General features: G+C 43.0%; 1 protein-coding gene across 1 annotated transcript in view; it reads left to right on the top strand.

The window, feature by feature from the left end:
• The first annotated feature begins 959 nt into the window (after window positions 1-959).
• The window catches only part of LOC117678907 (potassium voltage-gated channel subfamily KQT member 1-like), a 128052-nt gene continuing 108871 nt past the window's right edge, over window positions 960-20140 (top strand). Inside the window, exons 1-5 of the mRNA XM_087874332.1 lie at window positions 960-1357; window positions 14754-14844; window positions 16382-16508; window positions 17768-17846; window positions 19052-19148. Of these exons, the coding sequence (XP_087730458.1) occupies window positions 960-1357; window positions 14754-14844; window positions 16382-16508; window positions 17768-17846; window positions 19052-19148 (792 nt within the window). The remainder of the gene's footprint in view (window positions 1358-14753; window positions 14845-16381; window positions 16509-17767; window positions 17847-19051; window positions 19149-20140) is intronic.

The following is a 20140-nucleotide window of genomic DNA, read 5'->3' as shown; positions in this document are numbered from 1 at the left end:
TTAAAAGCATTTTTTCTACAACCTCTTCGGTGGAAAAAATGCTTTTAAAAGTAAAAAAAAAAGCCTCTGATGATCGCGCGGCTCAGCTGGGATCATCAGAGGCTTTTAAAAGCATTTTTTTTACAACCTCTATGGCCGAAGAGGTTGTAGAAAAAAATCTTTTTAAAAGAAAAAAAAAAGCCTTTGCCGATCAGGCAACTTAGCTGGGATCGTCAGAGGCTTTTAAAAGCATTTTTTTTACAGCCGAAGAGGTTGTAGAAAAAATGGTTTTAAAAGGTTAAAAAAAAAATGGCCACGCCCACCCAGACACATTACCCCCCCACACACACACACACCAAGCCATGCCCACAGAACCAGTAGTAACGAATTTTACATTTCACCACTGCTCCAGAGCCTTTCTAGGAGTCTGGGGAGGGCAAAAATGGCCTCCTCCCCCCGGAGGCCCTCCAGAGGCTGGAAACGGCCTGTTTGCCAACTTCCGGTCCCACCATGTCTATGGAGATTCTCAGTCATCCAGGTCATGGTTGTCCCAAGAGGCAACTGGACTTTCTGGTTTTTCTTTGAAGACGTTCTCATGGATGAGAAACAAAACGTCTTCAAAGAAACAACAGAAAGTCCAATTGGCTCTTGAAAAAAAACCCACACCTTTGGGACATGGTCGTGCAGAGGGTTAAACTAGATCTCCAAGGTCCCTTCCAACTTGGTTATTCTCTTATGTTGTAAATCGTTTTGGCAACTGGGCATCAGTGCTTCTCCGTCTATTGGTTTCAACTTCCAGCATCTAAATATCTTCTCGTGCTTTACTTTCAGCCTCCTGACAACAGGTGATGGATCTTTGGGCGCCGTAGAAGAATTTGATAAGAATGCTTGGTTGGAGTCCTCAAACATTAGCAAGGTTTTACCATGCTTTGATTGTCTTCAATGTTGATCAAGGGATCGAGTCGTGACTTGATTGCAGAATGTCCTATGCTAATGGTGAAACTGGTGGACACCCAAGGCATCACTTGTCCAAGCGTGTCAGTTCTCAGGTGGGAAAGCTAAACGGGCCCCCAAAGGCTTCAAATCGGCTAGAAATGAGGACCAACTTCAACAATATGGAGTATTCTTCTGTGGCTCCTAATCCAGATTCACTGGTGACAAACGGATCGAAGGTTCTTCCAGATACTGAAGAGGACAATTCACCGGATTCTGCTTTCCAAATAAATAGCGAATCTATCAGACGCCATGAGGTTCAGCAAACCTACGTTCCTAAATGTTTTTATGGCCCACGTTTAACAAAAACTAGCATGCAAGGAGACGTGTACAATTTCTTGGAGAGGCCTACAGGATGGAAATGTTTCATTTACCATTTTACCGTGTAAGTACTCAGTTTTTTGTTTTTTTTTAAACTTTCTTATGAATTTGTTATCTTTAGTTTCTAAATTGCAAAGAAAGGGAAGCATTGATCTTACCTTACAAGCAGGGGTGAAATGCTCCCGGTTCGGACCAGATTGCCCAATCCGGTAGCGATGGCGGCGGCTGGTTCGGAGAACCGGTAGCAAAAATCCCTGCCCCCCCCCCATGCCCAGCTGAGTCGCACGATCATCAGAGACTTTTTTTTAACTTTTAAAAGCATTTTTTCTACAACCTCTTCCGACGAAAAAATGCTTTTAAAAGTTAAAAAAAAATTTTAAAAAAGTTTTTAAAAAAGCCTCTGATGATCACGCGGCTCAGCTGGGATCGTCAGAGGCTTTTCAAAGCATTTTTTTCTGCAACCTCTTAGCCAAAGAGGTGGTAAAAAAAAATGCTTTGAAAAGTCTTTGACGATCCCAGTTGAGTTTCCTGATCGGCAGAGGCTTTTCAAAACATTAGAAAAAATGCTCTCCAGAGGGAGAGCCTTCTCTGTGGGGGCACCTACTATCTGGAATGAGCTCCCCCCAGAGATATGGAGGATCCCGGATCTGTGCACGTTTCGTCGTGCTCTCAAAACATTTTTATTTCAGCAGGCTGGCCTGGCCTAACTCTCCCTTTTAAATTTTTAAATCGTTTAACCTGTTTTACAAATTGAGTGTTTTAAATTTGTTTTCGGCCAAAATATTTAATAATTTTAATGGACTTTTAATGTTTGTATTATCTGTGTTTTATCTTGGCTGTTCATCGCCCTGAGTCCCCCAGGAGTAGGGCGGTATAGAAATTTGATAAATAAATAAAATAAAAATAAAAAAATAATAAAAAATTGTTGGCCACGCCCACCCAGTCACATTACCACCCCACCAAGCCACGCCCACAGAACCGGTAGTAACAAATCTTACATTTCACCCCTGCTTACAAGGTATTTTTTTTCTTTAAACATCAATCAAACATCAATCAAAGCAAAAATGTCAATGTTATCTACGTCACAATTATCTTCAAGCATAAATCAAGGTTCATATGTCCACAAACATTTCAATACATAAAGAATACCCAGGTCAACCTCTCAATCTTTCTAGAAAAATCTTACAATTTTAACTCAAATGTTGGCGTGCCTGAATTCTTTCATTTGAAGCTGAATGTTCAAAATTGTGTGGATTTTCTTTTCTGTAAGAGATCTTACCCCGTTACAGCAGTGGCCAAAATTGTGGAAGTCTTTTGGGAAAAGTGTATTTTCTAAAACTAGTTAATAACACCACTTTTTTTTTAGTAGTACCATAAAATTATATATCAATGGAAAGATAATTTAATCAAGAATGGAATGCAATAACTTTTAGGAAGGATTTGCTATTAGAATAGCAGTTACAGGATAAAGAAGAAAAGTGAAACACGTAGAAAAAACGAGATATACAAATATTATCACCACGTCAGTTAATACTTAGTTGGGTAACCTTTAGCATGAATGACGGCCTTACAACGTCTTCCCATGGAGTGAACCAAGTCTTTTAGTTCTGCAGCTGTTCTAATGCGGAACCAAGATTGAATGATGGCTTCTATTAACTGGGTTTTATTGCTGGGTCGCTTCTGACTAACAAGTTTCTTTAGTTGTCTCTATAGATTTTCAATTGGGTGAAGGTATGGGCTCTTCCCAGGCCATTCCAGCAATGGAATAGGATTATCTTGAAACACCAAAAAAAAAAAAAAAAAGTGGTGTTATTAGCCATCAAACCTCAAAAATACACTTTTCCCAAAAGGTTTCCACAATTTTGGCCACTAATGTAGAATCCATCGTCTTTATTTTCTTCCTTTTTAAGGACACCTTAGTGGCTGAAAATATGAAAAATCACGATTGAAAAGATTCCAGATCTTCTTTCAGAGAATTTTCTAAGTGATCTTATTGAAATGTCTGTTGGCATATGAACCTTGATTTATGCATGGAGATAGTTGTGATGTAGAAAACAGGCACCTCTAAGGATTACTAAGAATGGTTCTGAATACAGAAAGTATCCAATGAATACTGAGCGCCTGCCATAATGGTTAAGTACTGACGGCCAAATCTGGTTCTAGATTCGTGCCTCCATATGCCGGACCCAGGGGTGAAACCCAAATTTTTTTAATACCGGTTCTGTGGGCGTGGCTTGGTGGGCATGGTGAGGCTTGGGGGGCGTGGCTTGGGGGGCGTGGCAGGGGAAGAATGCTGCAAAATCCCCATTCCCTTCCCACTCTTGCATAAGCTCTCAGTGTACATAAAAAGACAAGATACATTCGTCAAGAATCATAAGGTTCAACACTTAATGATAGTCATAGGGAACAAATAAGCAATCAAATCATACTAGGAAACAGTCAATATAAATCGTAAGGATACCAGCAACAAGGTTACAGTCATACAGTCATGAGTGGGAGGAGATGGGTGATGGGAACGATGAGAAGATTAATAGTAGTGCAGACTTAGTGAATACCATATTTTTCGGAGTATAAGACGCACCTACCTTTTTTGGTGAGGAAAAGAAGCAAAAGAAATCTCCCTCTGCCTCTCACCAATTTTGCCTCGTTGGAGCAAACAGCAAACAGCCTGCTTTACTTTCAGTTTCGTTTTCAGCATAGCTTGATTAGCACAAGGAAATAAAAACTGCTGTAGCTATTTATCTCTTTGTATCAAGCAGCAGAGCCCTGTACAAAACAGCTGAGAGCAAATCAGCTGAGAGTTGGGAGGCCAATCTAATCAACTTCTGCTAATTAGGCTGTGCTGAAGCTGAAAGGAGCTGTTTTTTCTTGCTGTTTGCTTGCAAGAAGGTAACTGCTGCAGGCAGAGGCCAAAGAGTGAGGGGCAGTGGGTGGGTGGAGCTACATTTGGTGTATAAGATGCACCTAAATTTTCACCCTCTTTTAGGGGGGGAAAAGGTGCGTCTTATACTCTGAAAAATACAGTAGTTTGACAGTGTTGGGGAAATTATTTGTTTAGCAGAGTGATGGCATTCGGGAAAAAACTGTTCTTGTGTCCAGTTGTTCTGGTGGACAGTGCTCTATAGTGTCGTTTTGAGGGTAGGAGTTGAAACAATTTATATCCAGGATATGAGGGGTCTGTAGATATTTTCACAGCCCTCTTTTTGACTCGTGCAGTATACAGGTCCTCAATGGAAGGCAGGTTGGTAGCCATTGTTTTTTCTGCAGTTCTAATTATCCTCTGAAGTCTGTGTCCATCTTGTTGGGTTGCAGAACCAAACCAGACAGTTATAGAGGTGCAGATGAGAGACTCCATCATTCCTCTGTAGAACTGGATCACTGATACAGTTGATTGAGCCCTTCGTGATTGATGTCAGTGTGCTGTGATTTAACAACGAACTTGTTTTGTAGCGTGCATCCTTTTATAAGAGTTAACAATTCTATCACTGAGGGTATTCTGAACTTGTGAAGGGTAATAGTTCCTGTTTGTAAACATAGATGGACGTCAGCAGTTTTCGCTCAGTCTATGGCCTCTGTTGAGAAGTCTGATAATCAGTTTTCTGCAGGTAAAGGGAGTCCTTGATTTAAAACCATTCATTGAGTGATGGTTTGAAGTTACAACAGCACTGAAAAAGTTACGTATATCTAACATGCGTTGCAACATCCCTAAGTGATATGGTCAAAATCTGGGCACTTGGCAACCAGGATGTAATGATGGCAGTTGCAGTGTCCCAGGACGATGGGATCATTGTTTGCCATCTTCTCAGCTGGCTTCCGACAACTGCCATGGCTCACTTCACAACTGTGACAAGTAAAAATTGGGTGTGATTGTTGTAGCTCCATTACCTGAGCCTGTGTCATCGGCAGGAGAGGACTCCGAGAGTGAAGGAGAGGAGTTGGCAAGGCCTCCCTGTCCAGGACCCTCCTCTCTGGCAATGCCTTCGGTGCCTGCTGAAGGGCAAGAGATAGACCCGGGGCCAAGCACGTCCACACAGCAATGATGGTGGACAGTAATGAGGGAGATGAGTCTTGGCTGGATCCTCAGCAGCATCGCAGAGATAAGCGCGCGCAACAGAAGAAGAGGCATGCCAGAGATTAAGCTGAGTCACTGGACCACACCACCACAGGGTATAAAAGGGGGTGAGGTGGCCATTCAGACTCTGTGATGGACAAAACTAACTACTATCGAGTCACATTGCATCTTTGGAAACAACATTCTCTGTCTTGGATTTATTTTACGAACTGGACAATTCTTGAACTGTGTGTATTTTGTTTATGAGTAAAGTTCTTGGCATGCAGCTACTGGGTTGCTGCCAAGCTTCTTATTGGAAGAATTGGTTGTCTGCCAGTTTATTTAACCCCCGGCTGTCTGTTTGTGTGCGTGTGTGAAACGGGGACAGAACAGTGATCCAGTTAACCACTGTCTTGCTTGGCAATGGGAATTCTGCTCTCAACTGTGGTTGAGAGTTGAGGAGTACCTGTACTTACTGGCCACCTAACCTACAATGGAGATGTTGCTCCAACTACCTTGGTTTCTTTCCAGCCTTCCCTGTTGTCCAGCTACCAGCCCTGGATGACATCTTTGAATCTCGCTGTTTGAGAAAATTGCATAACATTCTCAGAGACTCTTCCCATCCTGCTTACAATCTTTTTGGACTGTTGCCTTCTGGCAGAAGATACAGGACAATTAAAACTCGGACCACACGTTTTTCTGAATAGTTTTTATCCCAGAGCTATAATTGAACTCAACAATGAACTAAAGGGCCACCATCAGTGAGCTGTTGGACAGTACTACTTGGTCTGTTGTGTGGAAGTTTGGGTGGTTTAGGGGTAGGGAATTTGTGGTGGCTAGGGGTGTGTTTGGGGAGTGTGTGTGTTGGACCTGGTCTTTGAGTGTTAAGTGAATTTCGTTGTATGGGTATATTGTATATACATGTACAATGACAATAAATTTATTTATTTATTTGTTTGAAAATATTTTTTGGCAACAGATCCTGGAAAGATCCTAATCTCGGTGCCTTGAAAAGCTCTTAGACTTAGCATAACTCTATTGTCACTTTAAAGCAGGGGTGAAATCCAACAGGTTCCGACAGGTTCTGGAGAAGCGGAAATTTTGAGTAGTTCAGAGAATCGGCAAATACCACCTCTGGCTGGCCCCAGAGTGGGGAGGGAATGGGGATTTTGCAGTATCCTTTTTTTTTTAAAATTAGATTTATATGCCACCCTTCTCTGGAGACTCAGGTGGCTTACAATGTGTTAAGCAATAGCCTTCATACTTTTGTATATTTTATACAAAGTCAGCTTATTGCCCCCACAAACTGGGTCCTCAATTTACCTACCTTAGAAAGGATGGAAGGCTGAGTCAACCTTGAGCCTGGGGAGATTCAAACTAGCAGTAATTGCAGGCAGCTGGATGATAATAACAGGCTATTAGTCTGCTGCGCCACCAGGCTTCCATCCTTCCCCTGGAGTGCGGTGGGAATGGAGGTTTTGCCGTATCTTTCCCCTGCCATGCCCACCAAGCCACAACATGCCCACCAAGCCACGCCCACAGAACTGGTAGTAAAAAAAAATCTAGATTTCACCACTGCTTTAAAGGTACATTAAGTGGTATACTTTAAAATGAAATTTTGTTGCATGCAGCTCTCAAAATACACTACATAAACAGAGGTGGTTTTCAGCCGGTTCAGACCAGTTCAGGCGAACCTGTAGGGGCGAGTGGGCCCATCCACCCGCCCCAGCGTAATGCCGTCCTATTTAGCCACGTTTTTGAGGCGGGGCGCATGCACGGAAAGTACACGCGCGAGTAAAGTGCCTGTGCAGAAGGCCAGGTGCATGTGCGGAAGGTGCATGCATGAAGCAAGCGTGCCCGCACGGGGTGAACCAGTGGTAAGAATATTGCTGTGCATAAACATGACAAAATAAATAACAAATACAAAAGTATGCATCTACCCGCGTATATTATATGAAACAGAGAAACAACCCAGTCTGGTTCAGATGTATATATGTACATCTGTATGAGAAAAACAAAATCTTGAGAGTTTAGCAGACGGATGGCATAGGGAGCACAGCTGTTACAGAATCTGGTAATCTGTTCCTATCAGAGCAGATTGGCCTAAGATAGAGATGTTGAACATCAATCAGAATTGAGTTGGAAGGGATCTTGGAGCGGTGGTGGGTTGCCCCCGGTTCGGACCGGTTCGCAAGAACCGGTAGTAAAACCGGAGGGAGGCCCCACCCACCACCCCAGATGTCGTCATCGGCGGTCTGTGCATGCGCAGAAGCTTCTGTTTCGCGCAATCCTGTTGCGAACCGGTAGTAAATGTTAAGTAGAAGGCACCCCTGCCTTGGAGGTCTTCTAGTCCAACTTTCCCAAAGTCGTCCTTGGTACTGTGGAATCCAGAGTGTGTTCAAATATCAGAATCAAATATCGCAAATAAATAAATAAATAATCGTCATTCTTGTTTTTAGCCAAACAGGAAAAAAAAAAATTAGACGAAGAGGGCTTCCTTGGAGCTATCCAAGGTCCTGTTTCTTGTTGCTTTCTGTCTTACGTGTTTGCTGTCACTTTTACGACCCTTTGAGTATTAACTACACAAAGGACAAGGTCGTCTGGCTCATTTAGTAAGATATAAATCATAATAGCCGAAATATCAGTTCTGGTAACTGGAAATAAGGCCTTGAGAAAATACACCTCTTCTCAGGTTCAATTACAAACTTTACAGAATAGAATAACAGAAAAACAGGTTGGAAGGGACCTTAGAAGTTTTCAGTCCAACCCCTTTTACTCTAACTCCAAGCAGGAGACCCCATACCATTCCAGAAAAGTGGCTGTCCAGTTTCTTCTTAAAAGCCTCTAGTGATGAAGCATCCACAACTTCTGGAGGCAAGCTGTTCCACTGGCTAATTATTCTCACTGTTAGGAAGTTTTCTCCTTAATTCCAGGTTGCTTCTCTCCTTGGTTAGTTTCCATCCATTGTTTCTTGTCTTGCTTTCTGGTGCTTTGTAGAATAATTTGACCCCCCTCTTCTTTGTGGCAACCTCTCAAATACTGGGAATACATACTTGGGTAGATACGGAATCTGCCTCCCCACTAGGCAGCACAGTAGAACTGAGATCAGGGTGTCTGTGCTTCATTATTAATGGATTTTTAAATTTTGTTAGATCTTCTTTCAAGGATCATTTTCCTGGAGCATCTCATGCCATATAAAACAATGTAGTTAATCACAAGTAAAGCGACAACATATACAGTGCAAAACAGATAACAAGGGCATTGTATGTTTTTTTTCTGGAAAGCTTGACCAGCAAACACAAAGATCATTAAATGAATCCAAAATATCTACAGAGATTCTCCAGTCATCCAGGTCATGGTTGTCCCAAAGGTGCTTTTTTCAAGAAGCAACTGGATTTTTTGGTTTTTCTTTGAAGACGTTTCGCTTATCATCCCAGAAGCGTCTTCAGCTGTCTCAAAACGATTGAAACTGGTCTAAGTCAAAACATGTCATTCAAGAAGATTTGTGTTTTGTGACATTGAAAGTATAAGAAATCCAGTAAGTCTTTGTGTGATCCTTGGTGCTCTTTGAGCTTGGTTGTTTTTTGGGAGACATTTCATTACCAAACTAGGTAACATCATCCGTGCTGGTAGGAAGTAGGGTTTGTGGAGAGGAGGAGGAGGGCTGTGGGGTCCTTGGTGCTTTTTGAGCTTAGTTGTTTTCTTGCTGATGTTTCATTATCCAAACTAGGTAAGATCATCAGTGCTAGTCAGTAGTCACTAGAACTGATGTTGTTACCTACTTAGGGTAATGAAATGTCTTCATAGAAAACAACCAAGCTCAGAGAGCACCAAGGACCCCTCATTTCAACCCTGAGCTACAAATATTTTCCTTTATCAATAGGAGCTCTGGTGGCTCAGCAGACTAAAGCACTGTTATTAACATCCACTAAGTTCAAATCTCCCCAGGCTCAAGGTTGACTCAGCCTTCCATCCTTTCTAAGGTAGGTAAAATGAGGACCCAGATTATGGGGGCAATAAGCTGACTTTGTATAAATATACAAAAGTATGAAGGCTATTGCTTAACACATTGTAAACTGCCCTGAGTCTCCGGAGAAGGGCGGCATATATATCAAAATTTAAAAATAAATAAATAAATAAGTTTGTTCCTCAACGTAAGCTATTTAGTGCACTAATCAATACGGTTCCCATTCCAATACGAAGACTTAGACCACTGTGTAAGTGTCTGATCTCAGTTGTCCAAGCACTGTACGCATCTTCAGGCTATGCAAGTTGAAACAATAGAATAGAATAGAATAGAATAGAATAGAATAGAATAGAATAGAATAGAATAGAATAGAATAGAATAGAATAGAATAGAATAGAAAATATGGAATGGAATAGAATAGAATAGAAAATATGGAATGGAATAGACTAGACTAGACTAGACTAGACTAGACTAGACTAGACTAGACTAGAATAGACTAGAATAGAATAGAATAGAAAATATGGAATGGAATAGAATAGAATAGAAAATATGGAATGGAATAGACTAGACTAGACTAGACTAGACTAGACTAGACTAGACTAGACTAGACTAGACTAGACTAGAATAGAATAGAATAGAATAGAATAGAATAGAATAGAATAGAATAGAATAGAATAGAATTCTTTATTGGCCAAGTGTGATTGGACACACAAGGAATTTGTCTTTGGTGCATAAGCTCTCAGTGTACCTAAAAAGACAAGATACATTCGTCAAGAATCATAAGGTACAACACTTAATGATAGTCATGGGTTCCAAATAAGCAATCAAATCTTATTAGGAAACAGTCAATATAAATCGTAAGGACACAAGCAACAAAGTTACAGTCATGCAGTCATAAGTGGGAGGAGATGGGCGATAGGAACGGTGGGAAGACTAATAGTAATAGTAATGCAGCCTTAGTGAATAGCTTGACAGTGTTGAGGGAATTATTTGTTTATTTGTTAGATATGTCTAACAACAAGCAGTAGACCTTCGTTCCCCTTCATAGCTCTCAAAACAATGGCGTCTGGTCTGAACGAGGACAGAGATAAGTGGCTTTATCTGCCATATGACTCAAACAATGAGAGCAAGCAGGCTTTTAAGAGGTCAGGTGTGGCATTCCTGGGCCAATTTCCAAGGCGTCCTTCATCACCAATGGGCAACGTTAAGCAGATGCAACCATACCGTATCTGGGATACCATGGATTCAAAAATTTCTTAAATGTATTTGGTTTTTCTTCTTTCATGCCCCACCCCGCATTTCCCCACAATGGTAGGGTTGAGCCAGAGATCTTTCTGTGATGATATTGCCAAGGGATCTGTCATCGTTGTAAGTGGGACCAAGGGCCTTGGCAGAATTCCTGAGTTATTTTGCAAAACAATCTCTAAAATCAATAAAGGAGAATATTCGTAGCTCAGGGTTGCAGTGAAGGGTTGGTGGCCTCTGAGCTTGCTTGTTTTCTTGCAGATGTTTTCATTACCCTAACTAGGCAACATCCTCAGTACTGGAAGGGAGTAGGGTTTGTGGAAAGGAGGAGGAGGAGGAGGAGGAGGAGGACGCCAACTGTTGGGTCCTTGGAGGTCTCTGAGCTTGGTTGTTTTCTTGCAAACATTTCATTACCAAACTAGGTAACATCATCAGTGCTAGAAGGGAGTAGGGTTTGTGGAAAGGAGGAGGAGGAGGAGGAGGAGGAGGAGGAGGAGGAGGGAGGAGGAGGAGGAGGAGGAGGAGGAGGAGGAGGAGGAGGAGGAGGAGGACGCCAACTGTTGGGTCCTTGGAGGTCTCTGAGCTTGGTTGTTTTCTTGCAAACATTTCATTACCAAACTAGGTAACATCATCAGTGCTAGAAGGGAGTAGCGTTTGAGGAAAGGAGGAGGAGGAGGAGGTGGGGATGAGGACCGTGGGGTCCTTGGTGCTCTCATTTTCAAATGAAAATGTGTTGTGGAGATCTCCATCTAAATGAATGATCTTGGTAGTCAAAACAAGTAAAAAAAAATAAAAATTGGATGGAACGTGTCCCCCCAGCCACTCCAATAATTTCCATCACAATTACTGTACTCTTGTGCCCTATTTAATGCCTTCATATCAGTGGTGGGTTCCTCCCGGTTTCGCCCGGTTCCGCCGAGCCGGTAGCGGTGACGATATGACATCACCGAACCGGTTCTGCCCTCCCCGCCCCACCCCCACCCCCCGCGTTATTCTTACCTTTTATTTGGCCCCACCCCCAATCTATTGCTGCCTCCTGAGTCCCAGCTGATGGCTAGAGGGGAAAAAACTGTTTAAACTCTTGCCGCAGGGCTTCAAAGGGCCGCCCAACAGCTGATCAGTGTTAAAAGAAAACAAATGAGTAGACCAGTGCCTGCAAAAATACACAAGTAGATCAGTGCCTGCAAAAATACATGAGTAGATCAGTGCCTGTAGATCGGTACAGCTCTGCAAGCAGTTAAAAGCCTGGTAGACCAGTACCTCTGCTAAATCCTAAAGAATTGTCACATGACCATCAAGCCACACCCACAAAATAAGCCACGCCCACAGAACTGGTAGTAAAAAAATTTGAACTCACCCCTGCTTCATACCTTAACGTATCCTTTAAGGAAATAAGCAGGATCAAATATCGCACAAACTTTCCTAGCGAATCAATTATTCAAAAGGATTTTCTTTTCAGAAATCCAAAGATTGGAGTTACACTACTGATCTCCCTTTATATTTTTGTGTATCGATGTATATGGAGTGTGGAAAAGGAAGCCAAAATTTGCCATTGGTTCTTTCGAAATTCAGTTTCTTTATGAATCCGATTTTGAATCCAAATTAAACAATGTTGCGTTTAGGGAAATAAAATAATTTTTGTTTTGAATAAAAGATAAATTTGTACTGTTGTGCCCTTCCCCCGCTCCCCAAAAAATGATATTCTTGTTATGGTCGAAGGTGTATTTTCCACACCACAGTTCAGAAGCATTACCTTTTTATTAATTTAGCCTTTTTGATACCAGTTTTCACAGCGATATGCAACAATTGGACACTAATGATGCGCTGATAAGGTGCACTGATGATGTTAGCTAGTTGGGTAATTAAATGTCTTCAAGAAAACTTCCAAGTTCAGAGAGCACCAAGGTCCAAGGACCCCACAGTTCAACCCCGAGCTACAAATACAGGTAGTCCTTCACTTACGACCACAATTCAACCCAACATTTCTGTTGTTAAGTGAGACATTTGTTCAGTGAGTTTTGCCCCATTTTACGACCTTTCTTGTTAACCACCGTTGTTAAGTGAATCACTGCAGTTGATAAGTTAGCAACCCGGTTGTTAAGTGAATCTGGTTTCCCCATTGACTTTGCTCATCAGAAGGTCGCAAAAAGGGATCAAACGACCTCGGGACACAGCAACCGTCATAAATAGATGCCTTGGTGGTGCAGTGGACTAAAGTGCTGTTAAGTAGCACTTAGCTGCCAGCTGCCTGCAATTACTGCGAGGTCAAATCTCACCAGGCTCAAGGTTGACTCAGCCTTCCATCCTTTCGAGGTAGGTAAAATGAGGACCCGGATTGTGGGGGCAATAAGCTGACTTTGTATAAAAAAAGAACACCGCTTGGGGGGGCAAAAAAGCCCTACTAAGCAGGTATATACAAAAGTATGAAGGCTATTGCTTAACGCATTGTAAGCCTCCCTGAGTCTCCGGAGAAGAGCGGCATATAAATTGAACCAATAAATAAATAAATAAATAAATAAATAAATAAATAAATAAATAAATAAATAAATAAATAAATAAATAAATTTGCCCTGGTCACATCTGCAAATTTAATGGCTCAATGGAGACATCAACACTTCAAATGGTATCTGGGCTGCAAAAGTTCAAATGAGCAGGGAAAAAAAGGAAAAAATGGACATTTGCAAGCCAGATGGGATGAAGACAGGGCGTTGTGATAAGATATAACCTTGGTTTTGAATTACTTCAAAAAATTCCTACTGTTGCTTTTTGGCCATTGTTAAGTCATTAGTTTGTGGCCAGGCCATATTTTTAATGTGATTTACAGAATTACAAAACACACACACGTATGTTTTAGTTGCTGGGAGGGTGAAGTGTTTTTTTTCATTGCATTGATGTTGGGACTGAAGGAAGTGGGTGCTTAATGCAACCGCTATCTCGGTTACTGATAGCAAACCATTTAGGAAAGAACTTTGCACAATATTGCTCTATGACCGGTACATGTTATCTTTGATAGCAAGACATCCTAAACTGCAATTTGAAATCTTTAATCTTTAGAAACTCTTATTAGAGGAAATGTTGTGGACCCCAATGCGCTATCTGAAAATATATTCTTAAAAAAATATGGATCAACTGCTTGGGGAATGCCAAATTCTCAAGTGGGAGGTATCCAGGAGTGAAATTCAGCAGGTTCTGGAGATTCAGACAGCGAGGAGGCTGGTGTGGTGCTGCGCCAGCAGCCTGTGCAGCTGGCACTCGAGTCGGACAATGAGGAGGCTGGAGAAGATGTGGTGCCAGAGGCGGGGATTCAGCCAGGGCCTTCAGAACCTCCAGAAGCTCCCTTATGTGAAGAGGACGAAGAGGAGGAGCCTCTTCTCGATGCACGGGCATGCAGAGCTGCCAAAAGGCAGGAGTGGCTCCTCAGGAGGAGGTCTCCTCGAGAGTAAGGCTTGGGGCTAATTGGCCACTCCCTTAGCCTATTTAAGGAAGAACACCGACTGAAGCAATTTGCAGGGAACAACTTCGTTCATATACCTCCGTGTCTTGTCTTGCTTATCTTATCAGCTTCCTGCAAATTGCTTCTGGGCATTCTGCCAACCATAGTAAGCTTTCAGTTATTATTTTTTGAATTCTTGGCGGCTGTTAATGCCAATTAATTAACAGCTGTTGTTATAAAAGACTGGTTTATTCAGGAAACTAAGGTTTGAATGGACTTTGTGTGTGCTGTGTTCTTTTGGGTCCGTAGCTGGGGCAGAACATCAGTTGTGGTCAAAGTGTTTCTCAACCTTGGCAGCTTCTAAGACAGGTGGCCTTCAACTCCTGGCTAGGGAATTCTGGGAATTTTGGGAGTTGAAGGCCACCCATCTTAAAGCTGCCACCACACTAGAAAGTATGCATAAGTCAAGGCAGGCATGTTGGGTTGTGAAAGTCCTTTTAGCTTGGTTTTGGGATTGCAAACATTTCATTACCATACTAGATAATTTCATCAGGGCTACAGATGTGGGGAAGTTTGGTCTTTGGGTTGGTAAAGGTTGAGTAGATAAATGCGTCCATTTATAAATTTAGAAATGTCTCCAAATGTCTCAGCCTCCCTCGATTGCTTAAAATAAGCACATTGCTTAAAAGAGGAGAAAACTATATAATTTTAAATGAATTATAGCATTTTGGGTTATTACTCTCTTTTTTTATTATTATTTGTAGATTTCTGCTGGTGCTGGTTTGTTTAATTTTCAGTGTTCTGTCTACTATAGAACATTATGCAGAATTTGCCACCGGAACGCTTTTTTGGATGGTGAGTGATCTATTTTGAAATATTAGATAAATTGCATATAGTGCAGACCCGCTGGGACCTTTCTGTGAAAAAGTGAACAAGTGAAAAGACCAGATTTATTTATTAGATACCGTATAATGTGCTATTTTGACATGTTCTGGTACCTGAGAAAAAATTACTGAAACCAGAGCAAAATTATCATAAGATACAATAATAAATGCACAGGTATAAAATAGGTGGTACCTGGCTCAACAGTAGCAATTATGAGAGGGAACTTGGAGTCTTAGTGGACAACCACTTAAGTATGAGGTAGCAGTGTGTGCAGTGGTGGGGTTCAAATAATTTAACAACTGGTTCTCTGCCCTAATGACCAGATGGGTGGGCGTGGCCATGGTGGGCGTGGCCAGCGGATGTGACAGGCAGCAGTCAGCCTCCTGCACCCCGCTGGGAGCAAAAACGAACCGGGTGGGGGAGTGTGCTGCATTCCTCCATGCCCCATTTTTGGCTTAGCATGCCTCCCTGCAGCCTCCTGGGCCCAAAAACTGGCTGGGGGGCACCCCCGTGCTCTGCCCCCACCCCCCTGCGCAAGTGTGCATGACCCCCACCCCCGCGCATGTGCGTCCTGAAAATCAGCTGGCCGGCAGGAGGTGCGTGCACACATGCGCGGTGCAGCTGTGCTGGGCGACTGCTTGCGTGCCTGCAGAGAGGGCTCTGTGTGCCAGCTGTGGCACCAGTGGCGGGATTCAGCCAGCTCGCACCACTTCGGGAGAACCGGTTGTTAACTTTCTGAACAGTTTGGCGAACTGGTTGTTGGAAGAAATCATTAGGGCAGAGAACCGGTTGTTAAATTATTTGAATCCCACCACTGTGTGGCACGTGTGCCATACGTTCGCCATGATGGCAAACCTATGGCACACGTGCCATAAATGGCACGCGGAGCCATATCTGTGGGCACGCAAGCATTGCCCTAGCTCAGCTCCAACGTGCATGTGCGCGCCGGCTAGCTCATTTTCGGGCCTTCCGGTCCCACCGGAAGTCGGGAAATGGGCTGTTTTTGGCCTGTGGAGGGTCTCTGGGGGAGTGGGGAAGGCCGTTTTTGTCCTCCCCAGGCTCCAAAAAAGCCTTTGGAGCCTGGGGAGGGCAAAAAACAGGCCTATCAGGCCCATTGGTAACCTTTTTGCCATCGCGTGCCAAAAGCGGGGGGAGCGTAGGGGGGGTCACACGGGCATGCATGGGGGGCCGTGGGAGGGCATTGACTTATAGGTGTGGGCACATGTGGGCGTGACCCTCCCTGCATTTCCTCCCCCCCCCCCGCTTTTGGCACGCGACGGCAAAAAGGTTAGCCATCACTGCTCTAGGAATTGTTGGGAGACAGGTGTGTCCTTCAATGTGCCAAGAACAGGTGTGGAAGATGGTGTCTTGGGGCTGGCAAGGAGGCAAGGGGCTGCCCCTGGCATTGTACCACTTTTTTTTAAATATAAAATGCTTTCTGAATGGTTGATGTAAATGCCTTTTTTAAAAGAATGTTAAAAATAAGCATCATTGTTTCCGATTTTAGGAAATAGTCTTGGTGGTGTTTTTTGGTGCTGAATATGTGGTGAGGCTCTGGTCTGCAGGTTGCAGAAGCAAATATGTTGGTATCAAAGGACGAATGCGTTTTGCCAGGAAGCCAATATCGATAATAGGTGAGCCTTACTTTAAAATAATGTTCCAGTTGTCTAATGCTGAGTGTTTCTTAACCTCAGCAACAGCAACATGTGTGAACTTCATCTTCCAGAATTCCTTAGACAAGCATATTGGCTGGGAATTCTGGGTGTCGAAGTCCACAAATATCAGCAAGGGAATTCTGGGAATTGAAGTCCACAGATGCTGGCTGGGAAATTCTGGGAGTTGAAGTCTATACATTTTAAAAGTTGTTGAGGTTGGGAATCACAGATCTAGAGTATCAAGAACTGCAAAGACATTCAGAAACGAGGGATGTTATTGCTAGTCATAACCATTCTTGCTTCACCTCTATTTATCATTATTGTATGAATTTTCCAGAAAGCCTAAGAAAGTTTTCTTCTTTGTGCAATGGAGGTGACCACGTTGCCCACTGTTTAATGCTATTGCTTTCTTACCAAGATGTATAGACGGATGTAAAATCAGAGGCTTGTGTATGTTTCAGCATAACTCTGGAACGCCTCGAGCAATTTCAACCAAACTTGATACACACATGACTTACACTCTGGAAAAAAAATACTGTGGGGGTAAGACACCCCTAATACCCCTCGGTGGGTGGGTGTGTCTGTGTGTCTCTGTTTGTGTGTTCCAGCATAACTCTGAATCACCTGGGCCGCTGAAATGAAAAGGAATGAATTATATCTATAGTGTCAAATCACAGTACTTTTGACAGTGATAGTGTGCAATTTGGATTCAAGTGCTGTTAAGATACAGCCTGTTGTGCCTTAAAATGGCTTCTACTGTACAGCACAGTGGAGTTGCCATGGTAACGGCTTCACAGTACTCCACAAGGGGACTCCCTCTGGTAAGGGAGATTGGTTCTTAAAAAGAAAACACCCTAGGCCCTCAGCTTTAAGCAAAGAGGACAAGTTGTCAGGGGAGGTGCTTGCTAATGCAGATAATCACCTCAAAGGCTGTTCCTTGTAGAATTCTTCCCAGCCTGTTGGCCAGGGCAATGAGGTCTCTAATTCTCACCACAGTGGTTGAGGTAGCTGCATACAATATAGGATTGGGATAAATAAATATCTGGGCAATGCCGAGTTATCAGCTAGTAAATAATAAAATACTGCACTGGAGTAGCTGAGGTAATATCTTTAAGCTGAGATGGCTAATTCAAAACCCGTGTCAGCTTTACATAGTATCAAGCCCTGTTTTGTGGAAGGTTTCTTTTCAAAAACGGTGTTAAGCAGATGTGGAAATACTTCATGTGCTTTATCAACAGATCTCATAGTTGTGATAGCTTCCATTATTGTTCTGAGCGTGGGATCAAATGGACAAGTGTTTGCTACCTCTGCAATAAGGTATGTTGGAACAATTTTGATAAATTATTTAACAATATCTTGCTTCTCAGCTTTGCATCCTGCCTATATGCATATGTTTTTATTGCCGCTACCATAATTGTTGTGATTTTTTTTTAAATGTATGTAAAACTATCAAAGGACGGATTTGAATATTTAGAAATATTTAAAATAACAGTTGGAAGGAACCTTGGAGGTCTTCTAGTCCAACCCCCTGCTTAGGCAGGAAACCCTACACCTGTTGTGGCCCCGCCCTCCGAGCCTATCTCATCGGAGGGAGAAGGCTCCGAACATGAAGGAGAGGAGTCGGCCAGGCCTCCCTCTCCAGGCCCCTCCCCTCTGGCTCTGCCTCAAGTGCCAGCCGAGGAAGAGGAGATTAGCCAGGAGCCAGGTGTCTCCGATGAGAGCGATGGAGGCAATCTGTCGTTCCTGGATCCACGCCAATGAAGGCGTGATAAACGGTTGCAGCAGTTGAGGAGGCGTGCCAGGGATTAGGCTGAGTCACTGGACCACACCCTAGAGACTATATAAGAGAGGGTGGTGGCCATTTAAGACTCTGTGACGGACAAAAACTAACTCTGGCTAGTCACTTTGAACAACGCTTAAATCTGCCGAAGGTTTCTTGTTTTGAACTGGACATTTACAAACTGTGTGTATTTCTGTTTATCTGGTGAAGGGATATTCCGTTTATTGAAGTAAAAGCACTTGGCAATCGGTGCTCGTATTGCTGCCAAGTTTCTGATAAACTAACTGTGCGTGCCAAGTGCTTCCTTTAACCCTCGGCTGGCTGTGTGTGTGTGTGTGTGTGTGGAGATGGGGACAGAACAACACCACTTCAGACAAATGGTTATCCAACCTCTTCTTAAAAACTTCCAGTGATGGAGCGTTCACAACTTCTGGAGGCAAGTTGTTCCACTGATTAATTGTTCTCACTGTCAGGAAATTTCTCCTTAGTTCTAGGTTGCTTCTCTCCCTGATTAGTTTCCACCCATTGCTTCTTGTCCTGCCCTCAGGGGCTTTGGAGAATAGCTGGACTCCCTCTTCTTTGTGGCAGCCCCTGAGATATTGGAACACTGAAAGTGTTAGATAACAATGAAAGTTATCTTAAGTGCCAGCCTCCCCATCACTCTTAATTCCAGACTTTGACACATAAAAAACACTAGTTTCGATCTTCACTCTACATTTTCTCTTCCAATGTTTCTTTTAAGGGGAATCCGGTTTCTGCAGATCCTTCGCATGCTTCATGTAGACCGACAAGGTGGGACTTGGAGACTCTTGGGGTCTGTGGTATTCATACATCGTCAGGTACCGTGTGAAATGTGAAGCACGCTTCTGCTGTTGCAAACACTATCGCTTTTCAACTTGCCAAAGAGCTAAGGGGAGAGGGAAGGGTGAGATGGAATGCAGGCTCCAGACTTCAAGCAGAAGAGCCGTGAGAGCCAAGGACACATCGGCAGGTGTCTGCCAAGCCCAGAGACTTTCCTCATAACAAAATAATGGCACTCAATTGGATAATGTGACCTATACAAATAGGGGGAGGGGGAATTTCATATTGTAACTATATGGGTTAGTATGGGAAATAATCAGAACTGGTTTTGCCTTCTTGAGTGATGAAATGATGTACTCAATATATTTGTACTCAACCTTTCAAAAATCTCAAAGGTGTTTATTTTGGTTGGGTTCATCAGTCAGAACGTTGATATACCGTATGTGAGCAGAATATTATATATACATATACATGTACATATATATATCAAATTTATATTTTGCTGATAAAGAAATAAAGGGAGACTAGTATAGATCTATTTCAAGCTTTTTAGCTTTCATCAGCTAGCCATACCCTTACTTGGATTCGAACTTGGGCTTCCTGCATGTTTGGCAGTTGAATTAACCTTCTGAGCCACAAGTTCTCCTCCCTTCATCAGCTTCATCAACATATATATGTTGTTGTTGTTACTTGCGAAGTCATGTCCGACCCATCGCAACCCCATGGACAACATTCCTCCAGGCCTTCCTATCCTCTACCATCCTCTGGAGTCCATTTAAACTCAAGCCGACTGCTTCAGTGACTCCATCCAGCCACCTCGTTCTCTGCCGTCCCCTTTTTCTTTTGCCCTCAATCGTTCCCAGCATTAGGCTCTTCTCCAGGGAGTCCTTCCTTCTCATTAGGTGACCAAAGTATTTGAGTTTCATCTTCAGGATCTGGCCTTCTAAAGAGCAGTCAGGGTTGATCTCCTCTAGGACTGACCGGTTTGATTGCCTTGCAGTCCAAGGGACTCACAGGAGTCTTCTCCAGC

This window comes from Pantherophis guttatus, chromosome 7, assembly GCF_059756535.1.
Source record: "Pantherophis guttatus breed Tessera chromosome 7, ASM5975653v1, whole genome shotgun sequence".
Taxonomy (NCBI): domain Eukaryota; kingdom Metazoa; phylum Chordata; class Lepidosauria; order Squamata; family Colubridae; genus Pantherophis; species Pantherophis guttatus.
Note: the sequence above shows the minus strand (reverse complement) of the source record. Positions and strands in the feature narration are given on the sequence as shown.